The sequence below is a fragment of the Muntiacus reevesi genome, chromosome 2, assembly GCF_963930625.1.
Source record: "Muntiacus reevesi chromosome 2, mMunRee1.1, whole genome shotgun sequence".
NCBI lineage: Eukaryota > Metazoa > Chordata > Mammalia > Artiodactyla > Cervidae > Muntiacus > Muntiacus reevesi.
In genome coordinates this window covers 146,267,172-146,290,653 of record NC_089250.1, presented here as the reverse complement: position 1 = coordinate 146,290,653, position 23,482 = coordinate 146,267,172, and the positions used below count along the sequence as shown (strand labels likewise).

The 23,482-nt window shown below is 36.1% G+C and overlaps 1 protein-coding gene across 2 annotated transcripts in view; it reads left to right on the top strand.

The window, feature by feature from the left end:
* Positions 1-23,482, top strand: part of NT5C2 (5'-nucleotidase, cytosolic II) — a 101,944-nt gene that overhangs the window by 46,237 nt on the left and 32,225 nt on the right. For both annotated transcript variants that reach the window (XM_065923246.1, XM_065923244.1), the window contains exon 3: positions 4,435-4,508. In XM_065923246.1, coding sequence (XP_065779318.1) covers positions 4,435-4,508 — 74 coding nt within the window. The remainder of the gene's footprint in view (positions 1-4,434; positions 4,509-23,482) is intronic.

The window sequence follows — 23,482 nt, the reverse complement described above, 5'->3', positions numbered from 1 at the left end:
GAGACTAGTTTGGGGAGAGAGATACAAATTAGGTTTTCAACAAAAATTCACCTTATAGCATTTTTCTGTTAATTAGCAGACACTCACATACATCATTTGGTTGATAATCTAAATTTGCACTCTCCAACAGGCGCTTGTAACTGTAACAAACTTTGAGGATATAATTACACAAACCCATAACCAAAACATGCCTGAGATTTTTTGCTTGTATCCTTAGTCTCATTTGTTGTTGCAGTAACTGTTGTTGGGCCTTTGGCCAGGAAATTGTGACTTCTGGGCAGGAGGAGGAGCTAGGGATAAAGTTCACCAGTGCCAGAGAAATTCTATTCCAAATGGATTCATGTGGAGCAACAGTGATATCCAATGACAAGTTAAATTAGACACAGAGGTGTTTTCTCCAGCACTGTCTCAGAAGAGACATACTGTGGAGGGGCCTAGTTCCGACTAAAACGGTCTTTTTGAAGTAAGGTTAAAGTCACACACACAAAAATTATACTAGGAATTTGAAGAAGAATTCTGTTATGTGACTTCAAGAACTAGTTGACTCAGATAGTTTTATACTTTGCAGAACGGCAACCAGTGACAGATGAGGTAATGCTGCTTTGAATTACAAGTTAAATCTCAAAACCATTAAGAGTTTGCTATTTACAAAATTCCAAATTTAATAAATTGCATGTTCATGTTCCTTTAGTGTGAGAATACTAGATTCCTGTTCTTAAAGCACATTATGTTAATAGTCTTATTTCTTTTGTTTAATGTCTGTATTTATTTGGATAGCATTTCTTCAAGTTTTATGCCTTACTGCAGTGCTGTATGATAGTAAAAGCTGTTACATTTGTCTTTGTGTTGACATCTGTGCTCAGTTTTATAGTGTTTCTTGGTCTGTCTGCTAAAGATTGTGTCTGTTGTTTTAATGCTCAAGTCTATATCTTGCAAATGACTTAGTACATAGGAATTTCTGACTGATAATTGCATTTTAATGTTGGATGCTTAGTTCAGTCGTACTTTCTAGAGTGGCAGCTTTGTGCTTTATTTAAAGTAAGCTTTGGAAAGTTTCACAAGTATATGCAGGCTCTTGAAGCTAGAGACGTGGAGTATGTTCCACTGGTTAATAATTTAGAAACGTGACACAAGTTAACAGGCATTAATGAAGATACAGTCAAAGGTTCTGGGACCAATAGAAAATTTTGGATTCCCCAAGGCAGATAAGGATATTTTTGTTTTAAAAGTGTGGTGAGATGGTGAATCAGCCTTTTAATTGATAGAGCACCTAGCACTTTCTTTTATATAATAACAGTAAAGAATATTTACTAGTTTGATGCCAGGAGATCAGTTTCGCTTTAAGGCTATATTCTGGAGATGTGGTATTTCTGGCTCAAGGCTGCCTCTCAGCTGAAGTCAGTGCATACTTTCAGCATTTGGATGTTTATTATCTTTATAAATCATGGCATATATATTACTGCAGTTATCTATAATGCAGCTGTTCCCTTTTGTCATCACAGCTTTGCTTATGCACTTTAGGTATTCATGCATGAATTAGATTTAATTCCCTATTGCCCCCTTCTCCCATATTGTAGCTTAAATAGGGAAAGAAAAGGAGTGGTGAGAATATATGTAAGGTTTTTCTTTTGTTTCATAATAGTAATAAATTATAGGGGAGACAGGAGTGATTGTTTTTTTTAAGTTCAGGAATTGCTTCTGTAGGTGGGGGTACTTACTTTAAATGAAAATGAAAAGATAAAGGATATTTGGTTTCATAGAAAAGCATCTTTCTAATTTTAGACATCTAAAAAAACTTACTAGTTTTAGCTACTCCCTAAAGGACAGCTTCTAGGATGTATGTCATAAAATGGTACCTGCTTTGTAATAGGTGTTCAACAAACATGTTGATTGAATAAAATGACCAGTTAGTCAAAGAGGAAAGAGTGTGATTTAATGGATATTTAGCAATGATTATTTTTGCAGAAACAACAGATTTTCTTATTCCTGATAGATATCATTCCCAGAGTTTCTGTGGACAATGCCTAAGGATAATAGTATGATCTCTGTATCCTTAAAAATGTGATAAGGAGTACAGGTTAACCTCTTTTCTGGACGAGAAAGAAGTGGGTGGATTATCTAGCTGGGTCTGTTTCTTTCTGCCTTTAGCAGTGATTGATACCAGCAAAGTATCTTTTTGTCTATGATTGTAGCTGTGTCTAAAATCAGCTTGCATCATTCTTATGTTAGAATCAAAGCTGTTCCTTTTATTATGTGGTCCTATATCTCTCCCTCCTGGATAGAAAAATCTTCCCAGTCTGTTCCTGCTGAATTCCCACAGAATATTTTAGGCATGTCAGCTGTTTGGGCTTTGATCAAGGATTTGATCCAGTTGGCCCCCTAGCCTGAATTGAGAGTGTGTTTGAAAAGTCTCAGCTTCAGTGTTTCCAGAGTTAAAACCATTACTCAGTGTCTTTACCTTCTCTTGTGCCTTCATAAGGATTTATGTAACTGAAAAAGGTGATAATAAAGTAGATGCTCCAGTTGGTAGTAATAGAGTGAAATTTGATTAAGTGGTAGAAGGGTCATGGTGATATATTTGGAGTTTGGGGGTATTTTTTAAAAGATTTGAGAAGGTGTCTTTTGTCCTCTAGTTCCCTGTATCTTTCAGCTATTCACTACTCTTCCTTTCCCATCCATTATTAACCCAATCAAAATAAGGGTTGATTTTCCAGAATAACAGATTTTCTTAGGGAAAGAAAGTATAAATGTTTACATAACATCTGTCTCAGGGACTAAGAGTTTTATAAAGCTTATCTAGTGTGCATAGCACACTGTGAGAGAAATAAGTTCATATTTTTTAGAGAATAACATTTCTGATCAAGGACCTGTTAAGTCCACCAGTTAAAATATTGTAAGCAAATATTTGATTATTTGCATATAAGATTGGTGCGTGCATTCTGAGATGAGAGGGAAACCTTTCTATTAAAGTTAAAACAATAGTTCTTGAGTTGGTGAAGAGGTTTTTCTTTAAGTTGTTATCTAGATTAATGGTTTCCAAACTTGAGTATTTCATCAGTTAAAGTATGGAACAGTCATCCCCCTGGGTGCATACTTAAATTACATATACTACTGTCATTACTTCTGTATAGTAGAAGACTTACACAAATTAGACATTTTAAAAATACGAGATAATTTTGAGTAGAAGCTGTAACCCTTTCTTCTGTATTCCAGGGGAGTCTTTCATATCCTCAGGTGCAGTCACTCCTCTTTGGAGACTATTGACCTATATTGTCAGTGGGAGAAGCCTAGCCCAGGTATCTTTATTTTTACCAAGTTTCCTGGGTGATTTGTAGCATTCTCACGTCTCATAGTTACTTATGAGATGAAGACAAAGAAAAGGTTTGGTAATAAGAGGATAAACCATTCAGTAATTTTGGCCACCAAACTTTGGGATGAGATGGAGGGGGGATACCCTTACTTTCAGAGATGATTGAAACTTACCCCAAAACACCATCATGATGATGATCCTGCATACTATTATGTTTAGTTTTCGTTGTATCTTCATAGTTATCTTTCTGAGGTTTGAATCTGCTTATTGCATTTCATCAAAATCTGATAATTTTTTCTTGCCTGCAGGATAATGTCCCATCTCTCTAGTGTGGCACACAAAGTCTTCATTAATCTGACCCTTGCTACCTTTTTTTAGCTTCATAACCTTTATTGCTTCTTTCCCTTTTCTGGAAAACTTGCGTTTGCAACAGAAAAGTAAAACCAAAGAAAACTCAGCTCCAGTAAATGTATTTTGGTTCACTGCAAAAACCTTATCTTTACTTTGTCATTCTTTGTGGAGTGCCTTTCTTTCTTTGTCCTACTGGAAAACTCCTACTGATTGTTTAAGATCAGCTCAAACAACTTGTGCTATCTCCTGCATGTTATTTTATAGCATTTATTGAAATACTTTAATTATTTGCTTAAACCTCTCTCCTGCTACTGCTGAATTCCTCAAGGATAGAGATTGGTTAAAATGTAAGTACTGTGAGGGCAGGTACTCTTTTGTTCTCTGCCATATCACAGTGCCTGGTATGTAGTAGGCATTTGGTAAGTATTTGTTGAATAAATCTGTTCATATTTATGTCTTTACTGTATGGCATATGATAGGCTTTAAGTGAACCTCTGTTCACTAAATAAATTATAAATGAGTGAATGAATTATAAAATCTCAGAAATAAGCTATTTTATGGGGTCAAACTTAGAGAAGGAAAACTGATTCTCTGAAATCTTGAGTACATAGCTTTGTTAAAATAAAGTCACATTAAGAAAAGTCACATATTTTTGTGTAGTATCTGATGTCACCTATGGTATAAGGAGGACTTGAATAATTTATATTGTGAATTGAATTTTTTTTTTTTTTGGCTACAGTGTTATCATTTTTTACTCTTTTTTTTTTCTTTAGGGTGTTTGTGAACCGGAGTTTAGCCATGGAAAAAATAAAGTGTTTTGGTTTTGACATGGATTATACACTCGCTGGTGAGTAGCACTTTCTGATTGCTTAAAGAACTACTGCTTTGGATACAACCCACTGGACCTTTCAATAAACACTTGTTGATGTAGTCACATATTTAGCTGCCAGAAGCTCTTGTTACCAGGCTGCTTTCATTGACATATGTGAATATTGGAATTATCAGATTTCCTTGAGGTTTAGATTGTACAGGTAGAACAAGTGCTAAATTAGAGGCCCTGGTAAGAAACGATACAATGAAAGTATGCATTAATATGTATATTTGTGCACTTTTGGCTTTTACTGTGTTAAGCTGTTCTTCAAGGATGGAATTTTGTGTCTGTCTACCACAGGTAAACTTTTATCAGTTAAAATTTTCAATGTTATTCCTAAGACAAATGGAAAATGTGTTGGTTTTCTTTTGAAATGATCACACATATGCTATGTATAGACTTTAAAAGCTAGAGCTATTACTTTTTTCTTTATCAAATAGACCTTAGACACCAGCATTGTTGTTTTTGCTGTTCTATCTCTGAGATATATTTGAAATACTTAATGTATTACCCAATAGTTGCAACATATTTTGAGAACTTATGAAGTTTTTATTAAAATATTTGCAGTCTGGCAAAAATGTCATTTAATTTCAGAGGTAGTAGGGATGAACAACAAGGATCTACTATACAGCACAGGGATCTATATATTCAATATCTTATAATCTATAATGGAAAAGAATCTTTAAAAGAATATATATATATATATAACTGAATCACTTTGCTGTACACCTGAAGCTAATACCAACATAGCAAATCAGTTTTATTTCAAATAAAAAAAAATAGACTAAAAAAAAAAAGGAGATGAAGAACTGAGTTGAGCACACGTTTATATGTTTGTACCTGCACATGTGTACAACTCAGAGTCTTTCAGAAATTTTCTCTAAAACTATTGTCTTTAAGTACACAAAACATTAAAATGTATTAATTCACTTATCTTCAGAAACTTTATATAACAGTATTAGAAAATTGACTTCCATCTCAAATTATATAAATCTCTATCTGATGTTCAATTTAGGCAACTATAAGTGAATATAAAATGTACAAAAATGAGCACATGCAGTTTATAGGTACTTATTACATGGATGTGGGTATATTTTACCAAGCAAGTTATATATTGAAAATATACACTGACTTGATTTGAATTTCTCTTTCTTCTCTCTATATTCTTTGTTATTTATTTAGTTTTCTTTAACCTCCAAGCTGTTTTTGCAGTAGATTCTTTTATATTTTTCCAATTGGACACAGATACTTTCAGATATTCTTACCAGAAAGCAGTTAAAAGCACTATGCTTTCTCAGTATAGATCTTGTTGTCCAAACTGGAAGAAAATCCTGCAGTCTTTCCTTTCTAGAATTCTGCTGTCCAGGGAAAAGAAGATCATTTGGCAGCGGAAAGGGGTATTAACTAAAGCAGAGATAGAAGTTAATGGGGCTGAAAAGTGACAAACTTTTTTTTCTTGGTTACTAAGACTATCTTACTGTATTGAAGTAGTTTAATAAGTATTCATTGGAAACTTGTAATGTGCCTGGTACGTTTTGTTACTGAGCATTGACATAACTGTATATTCTATAGAATAATTTAAAAAGGAATTCTCTTGTTTAACAAAAAAGTCACTGAATCTTGGTTTCTAAACTTTAAAGCTACCTTATGGTTTCTTCTTTTTATATGCTTTTTTTTTTGTAATCTTACTTTATATTTTAATGTTTATTCTTAGTTTAGACAATATACTTCGCTATATATAATAGTGATTATTATCATTTATTAGGTACTTATTATATGCCAAGCCCTGTTCTAAGTGCTTTACATTGGTTATTTCATTTAATATGCAGATTATCTCATTCACATCACTTATTTAATATTTACAGAATCCTACGAGGCAGATTCTACTACTATTGTCTTCATTTAACAGACGACACTAAGATTTTGAGGGCTTTGTCTAAAGACATTCAGTTGTGATATGGCTGAACTAAGATTCAGACTTAAGCATGCATGTATACATATGTATATAATATATGTGAATATAATAAGTTTACATTATATTTTGAATAATGACAATTTATAGCAAGGTATAATTTGAAAGTGATACACACTTCCCCCTCTCCCTGCAGACAAACCAACCAAGACTTAAGCACTCAAAAAGACAAAGCTCTTTAAAGTAGCCCCCTTAAAAATAAATAAATAAATAAAGTAGCCCCCTCGAGAGACTATATATTATTCCAGCAGTTCTATTTTGGATGAAAAACATTGTTACTATCCTTGTGGTATTGCCTTCACTTCATAAAGCATGTAGGAAAACAACTTTACTGATTTCATACTGCCACCTGTTTTCCATAATAAATATTCATAAAATTTATCTGAATAACTTTTGGTTTTTAAACAAACAAACCACACTCTTGAAGTACTAAGGATTTTTCATGAGAAAAATGTGCCATAAAGTACAGTGACAAGACTAAAAGAAGTGTTTTTTTTTAAAGCTTTGAGTATTTGGGATAAATATCCCTGAAATAAGTGGAGTTGCCTCACAGGATGAATTCTTGGAAAGGGCTTATATTCTCTCTGAAGCCTTTCTGAGACATTGTCTTCTCTGTGCAATCCTGACACCTTGGTATATCACTCCCCAGAGCAATTTGTAATTCACTTGCAGTTTTTGTTCACTTGCTTGTCTCCCCTTTAGCCTGCTAGTTCCTCAAGGGTAAGGAGTTTCTTTTTCACATTTATGTCCTATGTGTGGCCTAAAATCTGGAGTATATTAGTTGCTCAGTGAATATTTATTGAATGAACAATTTGGGTGCGTAAGTTTTAATATATCAGTTTAAGAATCAGTCATGGTATTTTATGTTTACAATATAAAATATACACTAATTATTCTAGTTAAATACTTTTAAGCATGGACTCATTTTAAAAATTTTAATAAACTTTATTGAAGAATAAGTTACATACAATGAAATACATGCATTCTAATTATATAGATTGACTTTGACAAAATGTATATGCCTGTGTAACCAGCAAACATCATCACCGCAATCAAGATAGAGAATTTTTATGTCACTACAGAAAGTTCCCTCACTGCCTTTGTGAAGTTACTTCTCCTCCTTCCCCTCTTTGCCCCATGGCTTTTTGTCACTGCAGATTAATTATACCTTTCCAGAATCTCATGTAAATGGAAGTATACAGTGATGTACTCTGTTTCTACCTTCTTTTGCTTAGCATAATGTTGTTGCGATTCATTCATGCTGTGTCTGTCAGTAGGTAGTTCATTCTTTTTTTTACCCCTAACTTTTTAAACTTTTTATTTTGAAATATTTTTAGATTTGTGGAAAAGTTGCAAAAGTAATAGTTTGCCTTTACTCTGTCCCATGGTAATGCCTTGCTTGACCCATGGTTGACTGTAGGACAATTATAAAAACGAAGAAATTAACATTAGCACAATACTGTTAATTGAACTACAGACTCTGATATTCAGTTTTTACACTAAAGTCCTTTATTCCAATTCAAGATCCAAACCAGAATTTCACATTGGATTTAGTTGTCATATTTCCTATGTCTCTTCTGTGATACTTCTGAGTCTTTCATATCTTTCATTGCTTTGACACTTTTGAAGAGTCCTGGTTAGATGTTTTTGTAGAATGTTTCACAATTTGGATTTGTCTGATTTTTTTTTTTCCCATAAATAGATTGAAGTATTGTGCATAGCTGGGAAAAATACCAAAGAAGTATGTGCCCTTCTTAGAGCATGATACCAGGGGCCCATAATAGGTCTCATTACTAGTGATGCTAACCAGTGAAAATTATGAAATTCTCTTTTCTCTTTAAACTTTACTTTTTTGGGTCGGGAGAGCAGGTAGCAGTCCTTTGTTTTTATACCGCAATTTGTGTGTCCATTTATCTGTTGACGGGCATTTGGGTTGTTTCCAGTTTGGGGCTATTGTGAGTAAAACTGTTAACATTTGTGTAGGAGTCTTTTTGTGGATGTATATTTTTATTTTTTTCTGGGAAAACATGTAGGAGTGTAATTGTCATATAATGTTTACCTTGTGGGAAACTGACAAATAGTTTTTCAAAGTAGTGATACTGTTTTAAATTCGTACCCAGAAAACATGCAAATTCTAGTTGCTCCACTCCTATCTACACTTGATATTGTCAGTCCTTTGAATTTTAGCCATTCTAGTGAATATGTAGTGTTATTTCACCGTTGACTTTATTTTGTATTTCTCTGATAACTAGTGATGTTGAAAATCTTCATGTGCTTATTGTGTATATGTGTTTCTTTTGTGAAGTACCTGTTCAAATGCTTATGTTTTAATTGGGTTGTTTATATTTTTATTGTCAATTATAGAAGTTCTGTATATATTCTGAATGCTGATCCTCTTTCAGATACATATCTTGTGACTGTATTGGCCAATATGTGTTAGTCTATCTATTGACATTCTATTCCATTGATATCAGTGAATGTCACATGGTCTTGACTGGTTATTGTAGGTTTATAGTTACTCTTAAAGTAAGATAGTGTTAAGTCCTTTAACTTTATTCTTTTCTCAAATTATTTTGATATTCTAGGTCCTTCATATTTCTGTGTAAATTTTAGAATAAACTCATCAGTGTTTCAAAAAAGCCTGGGTGGGACTTTGTTTATGATTGTCTTCATCCCTTATTCCATTTGATATCTTAACTGTCTTAACTATGTAGAATCTTACAGTCCCTGAACATGATACATTATTTGATTTACCTAATCTTCTTTAGTATCTTAACAATTTTTGTGATTTTTGGTGTAAAGATTTCATACATATTTTGTTACATTTATCTGTTAAATATTTCATATTTTAATGTAGTTTTAGATGGTGTTTTACATTCCATTTTCTTTTTTTTTTTGTCATTAGCATTTGGAAATGCAGTGTGTTTTTGTGTCCTGTGACCTGCTTAATTTGTTTATTAGTTCTAGTAACTCTTTTGTAGATGCCTTAGAATTATCTACCTCTATTGGCAACCCACTCCAATACTCTTGCCTGGACAATCCTATGGATGGAGGAGCCTGGTGGGCTACAGTCCATGGCATTGCAAAGAGTCGGACATGACTGAGCATCTTCACTATGATCATATCATCTACAAATGATTTAATTTTCCTTTCCAATCTATATATCTTTATTGTGGTTTGGTCGCTAAGTAGTGTATGATTTTTGCGACCCTGTGGACTGTATGTAGTCCACTAGTCTCCTCTGTCCATGGGATTTCCCAGTGAGAATACTAGAGTGGGTTGCCATTTTCTTCTCCATGGGATCTTTACCAACTGAGCCACCAGGGAAGCCCATATATCTTTATAATTTACTTGACTAAAAAAATTTTTTGGCTTCATTGTGCTGACTAAAACCTTTGCACCATGTTGTATTAACTTCCTGAGTGTTCTTGATCTTAGGGAGAGAAGTTCAGTTTTTCACTGTTAAATAAGGGGTTGGTTTTATGTAGATAATTTTTATCAGGTTGAGGAAGTTCCCTTTTATTCTTAATTTTCTGAGAGTTCTGTTTTGCTTTGTTTTTTAATGTGAATGGGTGCTAAATTTCATCAGATGTTTTTCTGTCTCAGTTGAGATGATTATATGTTTTTTGCTTTTTTAGTCTATTAAAAGGGTGAATTGCACTGACTGATTTCTGAATATTAAACCAGTTTTGCATTCCTGGAATAAATCCTGCTTGGTCATGTACTTGGTCATGTACATGTTCCTTAAATATTTGATAGGATTAACTAGTGAAGCCATGTAGGCCACGAGTTATCTCTTTGTGAGAAGGTTTCAAATTATTGGGCTTCCCTGATAGCTCAGTTGGTAAAGAATCCACCTGCAATGCAGGAGACCCTGGTTCGATTCCTGGGTCTGGAAGATCTGCTGGAGAAGGGATAGGCTACCCATTCCAGTATTCTTGGGCTTCCCTTGTGACTCAGCTGGTAAAGAATTTGCCTGCAGTGTGAGAGACCTGAGTTTGATCCCTGGGTTGGGAAGATCCCCTGGAGAAGGAAAAGGCTACCCACTCCAGTATTCTGGCCTAGAGAATTCCATGGACTGTATAGGCCATGGTGGTCTCAAAGAGTTGGACATGACTGAGCGACTTTCACTTCAAATTATACATTCAACTTTTAAACAAAAATATGGGGCTAGTCAGTTTCTGTTTCTTCCTGTATCAGTTTTGATAATTTGTGCCTTTTCATCTAAGTTTCAAGTTTATTGACATCAAATAATTCATAATGTTTTAAAATTATTCTTTTGATGTCTGTAGGATCTGTAGTAATGTCCTTGTTTTCATTCCTGATACTGGTAATTTGTACCTTTTTTTTTTCCTTCATCAGTCTAGCTAGGGGTTTATCTGTGTTATTAATCCCCTACCTCTCAACCTCTGCCAAGAAAAAAAGAACCACCTTTTGGTTTCAATGAATGCTTGAGAATGAGGAAGAATTAAATTTAGTATTGATTTTAAATTTATTATGACTTTGAGGTTGCAACCTGCTTTTGTGATAATTGTTAACTATAAAAACAGTTCTTATAAAATTATTAAAGTACTATCCAAATATTCCAGGCATTTTCTTCTTTTGATTTATATTTTTTATTAGGACCTAGGCAATAATAACTTTTATTTCTGATTATAATTTTTAAGTTTGGTTGTTTTGCTTCTGTATTCTCTTAGCACCATTAATATCTTTGATATTGTTGACCTACTTTCTTGCTTCAGGCATTAATGAAATATGCCAGTTCTCTATGCAGAATGAAATGTGACACAATACACTTTGTTTCATTTTTTCCCCTTGTATTGACTTTAGAGTTTGGGGGTTAAGGAATTGGTTGTTTTAGCTTTTTTTTTTTTTTTAAATTATCAATAACTAGAACTAGTGAAAGTCGCTCAGTCGTATCTGACTCTTTGCGACCCCATGGACTATATAGTCCATGGCATTCTCCAGGCCAGAATACTGGAGTGGGTACCCTATCCCTTCTCCAGGACATCTTCCTGACCCTGGAATCGAACTGGGGCCTCCTTCATTGCAGGCGGATTCTTTACCAACTGAGCTATCAGGGAAGCCAGTATTATCAATAGCTCTGTATATATTAAGTGCTTAATAAATAGTAGCTATTACAATAAATGGCTACCTTCTTTGTATAACTCTGTTCCTAAAGAGAAGACATTCAATAACCATTTGCCTTTTTTTTTTTAATTGGGAGAAGGAACAAGCTAATGAACATTCATTTTATCTGGAATGAAATGATTAGATATGCTATAAAATTGCTATCTAACATAATCTATGAATGGCTATTCTGGCAAGTAATGTTTTGAGTGATACAGGGTTATCATTTACAGCATAGATGGATTACTGGTTTTTAGAGTTAGAATGCAGTGAGATTGATAGTAAGGCAAGGATTGGTGTCTCCAAAGAGTCTGGATAGGACATTACATCTCAAGTGGCAGTCTTGTTTTGGAATGGTTCATTCAGTAAGAGAAGGTGGTTATGGTTTCAGGGCCTACTTTATCACACTGTAAACTTTACCTAAATTTCTTCAGAGAAAACAACTACATAGGTTTTCTCAAAGTTTCTCTTCCCGTGTTAACACATGTTTGAAATATATATGACCTTTCCATGGAAAGAGTTTGGGATGGAATCTAATTTTGGGGAGTTAAGCTATTTTCATGAGAAAACAGTTTTGTTTGGGTCTAGAAAATGACCATAGGAGACCTTCTTTGGGAGGAGAGGTGTCATGGATTGGGTTAACTTTGGGTCACTTTTAGTCCATATTGGTTGGTAAGAAGATTGACTTTGATAATCCTCATCTTCATGTCAGATGTCAGGGTTGATAGAATTAGTGGTAAATAATCACTTAAAACTTTGATTTATCACTAATAAGAAAGAGGATAACTGAGGCAAGAATACATACATGGACTCTAAGCATGTTAAGCTGTGTATGTAATTATTCCAAACTCGCAGTTTTCCATAAGTGAATTATACAAACCTTTGATAGAATGAAATTAAGTTGTGGGAGTTTTGTTCTTTTAGTTTATTAGAAGAGAAATTGATTTTGTTTCTGTTGCACTGCTGAGTTGTGTCTGACTCTCTGTGACCCTGTGGACCGCAGCACACAGGCTTGCTTTCTCCTCCCCTACCTCCCAGAGTTTGCTCAAATTCATGTCCGTTGAGTTAGTGATACTATCTAACCATCTCCTCCTCTTCTGCCCCCTTCTCCTTTTGCCTTTCATCTTTCCCAGCATCAGGATCTTTTCCAATGAGTTGGCTTTTTGCATCAGGTGGCCAGATGGCCTTATATTAATTTTCAAAAATTTCATGATTTTGCTTAGAGTTTGGTACATTTATTCATTGAGTGAAGTGAATCACAGTGTTCAGTAACAATCCATTCTGATGGGAACTTCACTGTCTTCATCTCATCCCAATGTCAGCCTCATACCTCACATAGTTTTTTTTTTATGAAAAGATCCCTTTATCATCAGCTATCCTTGTAATTAAAGCAAGCTATACATTTTTTTGTTTTTATTAAGTTTATTTGGAGGATTTCTGTGTAAGATTGACATTTTTGTATAGATAAAAATTAAAACTTGCAAGCAGAGAACTTTTGGACCTGAATCAGTTTTAATCCTGAAACCTGCCTATAGAATTAATGCCAGTATTGGTATTTATTTAAAACTTCATCTCTGCAGTACTCTAGGTTAACACTTTATTTCTCTAATGGAATTATGTACATTAATTATAGTATAACCAGTTTGTCTACTAAATACAGATTAAATGTATACAAAAGTCAGTGTTTAGAATCTAGGTCATACTTCAGTTCAGTTGCTTAGTCATTTCTGACTCTTTGCAGCCCCATGGACTGCGGCATGCCGGGCTTCCCTGTCCATCACCAACTTCCAGATCTTGCTCAAACTCAGGTCCATCGAGTCGGTGATGCCATCCAACCATCCCATCCTCTGTTGTCCCCTTCTCCTCCTGCCTTCAATCTTTCCTAACATCAGGGTCTTTTCCAGTGAGTTAGTTTTTCTCATCAGGTGGCCAAAGTATTGAAGCATCAGTCCTTCCAGTGAACATTTGCGACTGCTTTCCTTTAGGATTGACTGGTTGGATCTCCAGTCCAAGGACTGGAGTCCCTGGGACTCCAAGAGTCTTCTCCACACCACAGTTCAAAAGCATCAATTCTTCGGTGCTCAGCTTTCTTTAATGGTCCAACTCTCACATCCATACATGACTACTGGAAAAACCATAGCTTTGACTAGACGGACCTTCGTGGCAAAGTAATGTCTCTGCTTCTTACTATGCTGTCTAGGTGGGTCATAGCTTTTCTTCCAAGGAGCAAGTGTCGTACTTAGTCTTGTATGTTAGCTTCGTTCCCAACAAGTGATGGACTATGTTCTGGTTTCCTGTTTTATTAAGTTGTCTACTGTAGGTCCTTTCTAGACCTCGGAATTTGTGTTTGTGGTCTTTATCTGAGAGTAATGTTTAGCCTTTTTGTGCTTCAGTGAGACACACTGATGGATCAGACTTGAAAGTGCATTCTCCAGGACAAACCAAGCCCGGAAAGATCTTGATAGTTGACCTAAGATTAGGTTTTTGAACTTGTGAGAGAGCAAGAAAGTTGTTTATAACCACATTAGTCCCTCTCCATAGAATGAAGGGACCAATCTGTACTAATTGTTAATTGTGTTTCTTTGATTTTGTTTGCATACAGGACTCCTAAAAATGTTATGTTGCAGAATTTGTTGTTACTAACAGTGGGCAGAAGAGTGAAAATAGAAAACAAAAGGAGGATTTGAGTTTTTAAGGTTTAGTTCTTGTTCATTTTTCAAGTGGCATATAGGCATAAACAGACGTGGGGTTTCCATTACTGTTAGTATTTTGTTACTTAGTTTTATAATATTACACCTAGAAATTTATTGCTGAGGTTTCAAACGAGAAAATATTTTATGATTAACTGAGTCACATAATGTACTTAAGATCACCTCCTAATGGTAATAGATCATCTCTTTCTGACAGACTGCTAATCTCCAAAACATGGTTTCTTTAACAAGCAAAATGCTAGTCACTAGCTGTTAAGTGAGTGTAATCTTGGTGTAAAAAAGTAATTAAAAAAAAAAACAACAAACCAGGATAGCTCTTTTTCTGTTTTGAAGGGTAAGTTCCATGTACTCTGAGCTCAGACCCAGTCTTGTTTTTCATCTTTACCTTTGAGGCTCTGTGGTAAGAGAAAGAAGAGTGTGGTAGACCTGGATCTGGATCCCAGCTCTGCCTTGTACTAGCTCTTGGCTGCTAGCATGTTACTTAACCTCTTCATTTAATCCAAAAACAGGGCAGGGTTATAAGGATGAACTATTGGTATAAGGTTTGAATGGAATAATGAATATATGTAAAATGATAAATGCAGGGAAAGTAGTTTTCTTGCTCTGATTGGTGATACCAAAATGTTAATTTACTGAACTTGAGCATAAGGGAAACTCTAAGGAGAAAAGTATCAATATTAATTAAACTCATTTGTATTCCTCTATATTGTGGGGAAACCTGGAATGCTAAACAGTTGACAGTGGAATATTTAATCACTCTTTTGAATTTTCTTCTTAAGTATTGCCAATGATCACAAAAAATAGAAAGTTAAAGTTCTTTTCTGAGTAGACTCTTAATGACAAAGTATTTGGCATCAGATTATGTTTCCATAGAAATTAAGCAGTGTTTTCAGTGAAGGGTTATTTCTTAGCAGGATCATGCTGAAGAAATAGATTTCTGTGAAAAGGTTCTTACTTAAATTTAAAATTTTTACTTTAGGACAGAGGTATCATAAGTACAAGGGGAGTTATTTGCGTTTTTGAAACAGTAAGACTCTTTTAAGTGGAAAGAACTAGTTGACTTTTGGGTTGCATGAAAAACTTAAACATACAGTAAGTTCCATGGAATTAACATCAAAATTATATATGTAGAATTGTTTTCAGAAATTTACCCCAAGGGAGAGTAGCACAACATTTTTGGGTAGCAGTGAGGTGTGGGGGAAGGTTCACTAGTATTTTACTTAATGCCCTTCACAAATATAAAGTCACCCTTGGGCTTCCTTGGTGTCTCAGACGGTAAAGAATCTGCCTGCAATGCAGGAGACCCAGGTTTGATCCCTGGGTCAGGAATATCCCCTGCAGAAGGGCATGGCAACTCACTCCAATATCCTTGCCTGGAGAATCCCATGGGCAGAGGAGCCTGGTGGGCTACAGTCCATAGGGTCACAAAGAGTCAAACACAACTCAGCCACTAATCACTTTCACTTTCATTAGGAGCTATGAAATGTACTTTATGTACAGTGTACCTTTTAATTCTCACATCAGCCCTCTGAGATAGGAATCACTAGGTAAAGAATCTGCCTACTGGTGCAGAAGCTGCGGGTTCAGTTCCTTAGTCTGGAAGATCCCCTGGAGAAGGAAATGGTAATCCACTCCAGTATTCTTGCCTGGAAAATTCCATGGATAGAGGAGCCTGGTGGCTGCAACCCAGGGAGTTGCTAAAGAGCCAGACTTGACTTAGTGACTAAACAGTGATAACAAAGCTCCATTTTACAAATAAGGCCCCAGAGTCAACAGGTAAGATGACTTGTATGAAGCTTGTACATTGACTCACACGTGTACACACTCAGTTGCTCAGTTGTGTCTGATTCTTCAGGGCACTGAGGTCCGGGCCTTACCCCATGCAATGCTGCCTGCTCTTCTCCGTTCTGCCCCCACTTGCTGGTGGCGGATGCGGGTGTCTGGGGTACTTTTCTGCTGGGAGTTGCTTTTAGGCTTCTAATCTGTGGGTTTTATTTATTGTTTCTCTCCCAGTCAGGTTGCCCTCCGAGATTCAAACACTTCCCCCAGGCCCGCCAGTGCGAGGGTTTCCCGGTGTCTGGAAATGTCCTCTATTAAGACTCCCTTCCTGGGACGGATCTCCGTCCTTAGCTCTTTTGTCTCACTTTTTATTTTTTATATTTTGTTCTACCTCCTTTCGAAGACAATGGGCTGCTTTTCTGGGCACCTGATGACCTCAGCTAGCGACCAGAAGTTGTTTTGTGACATTTGCTCTGCGTTCAGTTATTCTTTTGATGAATTTGTAGGAGAGAAAGTGGTCTCCCCGTCCTACTTCTCTGCTATCTTTGCTCCTCCCCTGTGTTTGACTCTTTATGACCCCATGGACTGTAGCCCACTAAACTCCTCTGTCCATGGAATTTTCCAGGCAAGAATACTGGAGGGGGTTGCCATTTTCTATTCCAAAGGGTTTTCCAGACCGAGGGAATGAACCCTCGGCTCTTGCATTGGCAGGTGGATTCTTTACCACTGCACCTCCTAGCTAAAATTTAAAACCAAGTCAGTTTCCATTTCTTTTGCTGCTCCCAGCTATCAGAGCTACAGAAATTATTTACTCATCTCTTGATAAGAACTTAATAATAGAAAAAAGTTCATAAACATAAAAGATAAAAGCCTTCTTTTTTCCCCCAAAATGGGAATTTTCCCTAAAGCAAAATCTATCTTGCTCTGGCATCTAAATGTAGTCCACATCCTTAAACCACAGATACAGTTGAGTTCAGTTGCTCAGTCGTGTCCGACTCTTTGCGACCCCATGAATTGCAGCACTTCAGGCCTCCCTGTCCATCACCAACTCCTGGAGTTTACTCAAACTCATGTCCATCGAGTCGCTGATGCCATCCAGCCATCTCATCTTCTGTCGTCCCCTTCTCCTCCTGCCCCTAATCCCTCCCCGCATCAGGATCTTTTCCAGTGAGTCAACTCTTCGCATGAGGTCGCCACAGTATTGGAGTTTCAGCTTCAGCATCAGCCCTTCCAATGAACACCCAGGACTGACCTCCTTTAGGATGGACTGGTTGGATCTCCTTGCAGTCCACGGGTCTCTCGAGAGTCTTCTCCAACACCACAGTTCAAAAGCATCAATTTTTCGGCACTCAGCTTTCTTCACAGTCCAACTCTCACATCCATACATGACTACTGGAAAAACCATAGCTTTGACTAGATGGACCTTTGTTGGCAAAGTAATGTCCCCATCTATTTCCCATGAGGTGATGGGACCAGATACAATAGTCGCCCCTTTATCAACAGTTTCACTTTTGATGGTTTCATTTACCTACAGTCAGCTGTGGTCTGAAAATATTTAAATGGAAAATTGCAGAAATAAACAATCCGTAAGGTTTTTTTTTTTTTTTTCATTTATTTTTTTTAGTTGGAGGCTAATTACTTCACAGCATTGCAGTGGGTTTTGTCATACATTGACATGAATCAGCCATGGAGTTACATGTATTCCCCATCCCGAACCATGGAATATTACTCAGCCATTAAAAAGAATTCATTTGAATCAGTTCTAATGAGATAGATGAAACTGGAGCCCATTATACAGAGTGAAGTAAGCCAGAAAGATAAAGAACATTACAGCATACTAACACATATATATGGAATTTAGAAAGATGGTAATGATAATTCGTAAGTTTTAAATTGCACGTTATTCTGAGTAGCTTCATGGAATCTTGTACTTTATTGTTTCATCCCACCCAGAATATGAATCATCCCTCTGTCCAGAGTGTCCTCCCTGTTAGTCACTTAGTAGCCCTCTCAGTTATTAGATCAGCTGTCATGATGTCACAGTGCTTGTGTTCAAGTGACCTTTATTTTTTATTAGTGGCCCCAAAGAGCAAGAGTAATATGACGAGTAATATATGGCAGTGCATATATGCTGAAGAGAAACCTTTAAATGAAAAAGTTCTCAAAAAAAAAGAAAAAGACAAAGTTCTCAATAAGGAAAAAAAAATCATATGCTAAGGTTACTAAGGTCTATAGTAAGAATGAATATTCTGTTCATGAAATTGTGTAAAAGGAACTAGAAAATCATGAAAACTTTGGCTACTGTTTGTGTGATGAGTGCTTAGTTAAGATGGAAAAGGCATTAAATTTGTACATATTTTGAGAAAGAAGAACCATGTAACTTTTATTATAGTATATTGGTATAATTGTTCTATTTTATTATCATTGTTCATCTCTTACTGTGACTAATTTATAAACTTTATCAGAGGTATGTATGTATAGGGAAAAAAATAGTATATGTAAGCTTTGATACTGTCTGCAGTTGCAGGCGTCCAGTTGGGGTCTTGGAATGAATCCATCGAAGACAAGGGGGGAGTGCTATAGTTTTATCCAATTTTTCTTTAATTTTTATTGATAGACGCAATCTTAAGGGAATGAAGCTTCAGAGTACTATATTCTATTGTTAAAATTCTAAAATTGTGCTTTTTTTTCCCCAATTAAAAAATCTTGGGAGGGATTGAAAATATGTTTTAAACTCTTTCCTTTTGAATTTTTCTGACCTCCTCTCCTGTCTACACCATATCATGAACTGCTGGGGGTGAAATTTAATAATCTCGTATACCTAAGCACTTTGCATTAACAAGCCTAAAGTGGGGAAGGAAGATAGAATAAAAAACTATTAGGAGCATCAGGGAAGAAATAAAGAGAAACTAGTTATTGGTCTCGGTAAATCAGAAGATTATCCTGCTACTTGCAGAAGCATCTCAGGACTTTTGGTTTCTTATCCTATCCTCTCAGGCATAGTAGATGCTCTCTGATCTTGTTTAATTGTTACTGGAGTTGACTCAACTCACTTGACATTTAAATGAACATTTTTTGCTTGGTGTATTTGCTTGGACTAAAGTCCAGGGCACTCAGATCATGTTTCTGTCAGCAGTTGTGTATTCTTACCAAGCTTATTGGCATTAGAAGTATTTAAAGGGGTGAGGAAAAGAATTCTAAAGTAAGAAGTATTATATAATACTGGTGGACTGTCCCTCAAGACATCTCAAACAGGGTAGAGCACATTTTCCCTCCCTTTGTTTAAACTGTGGTAAAATATTCATAACATAACTGCTGTTTTTTCATTTCTAATCGTATAATTGAGTGGCATTAAATACATCCACAGTGTTGTGCAACCTTCACCACTATCCATTTCCAGAACTTTTTCATCATCCCAAACAGAAATTCTGTACCCATTGTGAAAGTCTCTCAGTTGTGTCCGATTCTTTGTGATCCCATGGACTATACAGTCCATGGAATTCTCCAGGCCAGAATACTGGAGTGGGTAGCCTTTCCCTTCTCCAGGGGATCTTCCCAACCCAGGAATCGAATCCAGGTCTCCCACATTGGAGACGGATTCTTCACCAGCTGAGTCACCAGGGAAGTCCAAGAATACTGGAGTGGGTAGCTTATCCCTTCTCCAGTGCATCTTCCAACCCAGGAATCAAACCAGGGTCTCCTGCATTGCAGGCAGATTCTTTATGAGCTGAGCTATCAGGGAAGCCCTGTACCCATCAAACAACCACTGTAACCTCTAATTTACTTTATGTATCTGTGAACTTACCTATTCTAGATGTTTAATATACATAGTAGAGTCATAGAATATTTGTCTTTTTATGTCTAGCTTATATCTCCTAGCATAATGTTTTCAAATTTCATCCATGTTTTATCATATCTCAGAATTTCGTTCCTTTTTGAGGCTGAATAATGTTCCCTTATTTTTATTTACCACATTTTGTTATCCACTGTCAGTGGATACTTTGGTTGCTTCCATCTTTGCAATCTGTGACTAATGCTCCTATGAGCAATGGTGTACAAGTATCTGCTTAAGTCCTTGCCTTCAGTTATTCTCGGTCTATACCCTGGGATGGAATTGCTGAATCATATGGTAATTCTATGTATAACTTTTGGGAGAACTGCCACATTGTTTTTCACAGTGATTGCACCATTTTACATTGCCATCAGCCATGCAAGAGGGTTCCAGTTTCTCTACATGCTTACCAAAACCTGTTATTTTCAAGTTTCTGTTGTTTTTATTTTGATAATAGCTCTCAATGGGTGTGAGTTGGTATCTCATTGTGGTTTTAATTTGCATTTTCCTAATGATTGGTAATGTTGAGCATCTTTCATGTGCTCATTAGCCATTTGTATACCTTATTTGGAGAAATATCTAAAGTTCTTTGTCCAATTTTTAAATAGGTTGTTTGTTTTGCTGTTGAGTTGTAGGAGCTGTTTAAATATTCTGGATGTTAATCCCTTCTCAGGTATATGATTTACAAATATTGTCTCTCATTCTGTGTGTTGTTTTTTCACTCTCTTGATAGTGTCTTTTGAAGCAGAAAAGTTTTTAATTTTGGTGAAGACTAACTTACCTGTTTTTTCTTCTGTTGCCTGTGACTTTGCTGCTTTCACATCCAAAAATCATTGCCAAATACAGTATAATGAAAACGTCCTAAATGTTTTATATTTTTAGTTCTTAACATTTAGATCTTTGATCTATTTTGAGTTATTTTTTGTGTGTGGTATAAGGTAAGGGTCCAACTTCATTCTTTCACATGTGGACATCTAGTTTTAACACCACTAAAGACTGCTGTTTCCTTGCTAAGTGGACTTAACATTCTTGTCAATCATTTGACCATATTTGCAGGGAGAGCACTTTTTAAAAAAGTGAAACGTATGACAATGTAAACTTGTCTGTGCTTCAGCACCTCTCCTTAAAGAAAGATAAGGTTCTTTGCAATAGTGCTGAATGAAATGAATATGAAACATCAGCTGAGTTGAACTTAATTGTGGATGGGTATAAACTGGATGAATCTGACGTTCTTAGTGTGACAACAGGGTCTCTTAAAGAAATGCATTTCTTAAAAAAAAAAAAAAAAAGTTCTGTTTTTATAAACCAAGGAAGATAACCACAAGGAAGATGATCAAAAAGGGCAGAGAAATTCTTGTTATCCTAGGTCATGAGATAGTCAGAGCATCCTTCTCATAACTTGGAAAACAGAACTTGCACATTATTACCTAACTCCAGTCCATAGGGTCGCAGAAAAGTTGAACCCAGCTTAGCAGCTAAACAACAACTTCTGTGTCTCTTCTGGGGTGCTTCCCAGGTGATGCTAGTGGTGAGGAACCCGCCTGCCGGTACAGGAGACATAAGAGACACGGGTTTGATCCCTGAGTTGGGAGGATTCCCTGGAGGAGGGCATGGCAACCCACACATAGCGTTCTTGCCTGGAGAATCCCATGGGCAAAGGGGCCTGACAGGCTGCAATCCATGAGGTCACAGAGTCAGACATGACTGAAGCGACTTAGCATGCAGCACACACAGCCCTCCAGACAGATTCTCCATGTGCAAGAGGTTTTTGTGTTAGTGAATGAGAGCCTCCATGTCAGTGAAAGTTTTATTAACCTATGTGTGTCGCCTTCTTCATGAGGGATGTATCAGTTTGCGAATGGATCAAATATACAGAGTTGAAGATTAAAGTAATATAAAAATAGATGTAGTTTGATAAGTAAAGTGCATTCATTTCTCCCCTGAGAAATTTTTTTTTTCTCAAAAGAACTTTTGAAGGTGGTTTTCTGTTCCTTATTTCTTCTGAAACAGTAGAAAAGAGGGATAAGCTGAGTAAATAGAGAAACTAGGGTAACGGATAAAAGGAGTGAGGGAAACCTTTCTCCAAAAAGAGATGATCCCTTTCCATAAAAGAAAAAAACAAGGATACTAGTTGATAGATTTATCAGTAAAAGTAAGTTGGAAAATACCCTCATAAAAACAAGCAAAACAAAAATTTAATAAGAATATATTATGAGGACTCAACCCAAAAAAGAATTATGAAGATAAGAAGTGATAATTTAGTACTCAAGTACAATCAGTGATTTGTATCAAAGATCCAGTTAGAATAAGCTGTACTTGACAGGGCCTGTGGTTGAATCAGTTTGCATAGCTAGAAGGTTTGTTACATACAAAGCAATAAAATTTACTTTTATGTAAACCCCCAGAAGAGATTTGAAGTGACTTGCAAAATTAAACACATATAAAATGGGTCAAAAGACTATTTTTATAAAAGAATGTCCATAAGAAGATATGCTTCCAAATACATATTATCCTTCATAAAGTCACCTGATTAGAAAAAAATTACTGTAATATGGCTATTTCTTAGAATTTTAGTAATTCTTTTGGAATTATTTTCATAGCCAGTTCATAAACCCACAAGAAAATCTACTTCATTGCTTCAAGTCACACCTGTTTTGCTTTTTAATATTTATTTTTTTAAATTTTTGGCTGTGCTGGGTCTTATTGCTGTGCATGGGCTTTCTCTAGTTGCTGTGAGTGGGAGCTGTACTCTGGTTGTGGTCCGTGGACTCCTCATTGCAGTGGCTTTTCTTGTTGGAAAGCATGGGCTCTAGGCACGGAGGCTTGAGTAGTTGTAGTGCATGGGCTCAGTAGTTGTGGTGCTCAAGTTAGTTGCTCTGAGGCCTGTGGGATCTGCCCAGACCAGGGATCAAACCGGTGTCCCCTGCGTTGCACGGTGGATTCTTAACCACTAGACCACCAGAGAAGCTCTCAGCACTCACCTGTTTTTTTAACCCAGCTTGAATTTCCCTTTTAATCACAGGTTGCTCTCAATAACTGCCTCCCCACCATCTTAAATTAAATTCATCATTTGTTGATGAAAACATATCACCAGGGAGATATATATCTAGAACAACGTGCTGTAGACTCTGAAAGTAATTTTGAAACAATTTCAGATATGTTTTGAATCATGCATTATTGGAGTAAGTATATATTGCTATGGAGTGGTTATTGTGAATGAGAAAAGTCTCATTTTGATAAGTAAGTTTTACTACATTTGCTTTTTTGGTATGTGTGTGTGTAATAAAGTTTTATTAAAGTATAAAGGAGATAGAGAAAGCTTCTGACATAGGCATCAGAAGGGGGCAAAAGAGTACCCCCTTCGCTAGTATTAGCAATGGAGTTATATACTCTCCAATGAATCCAAAGAATGTCTGGAGGCTGCAGAGACCTCACCAGACCCACTCCCATAATTTACATTTTAAGATAACAGAGTTGGCCAGAAGGTTTAATCCAAAGATTGTCCTCAGGCAGGATACATCCTTGT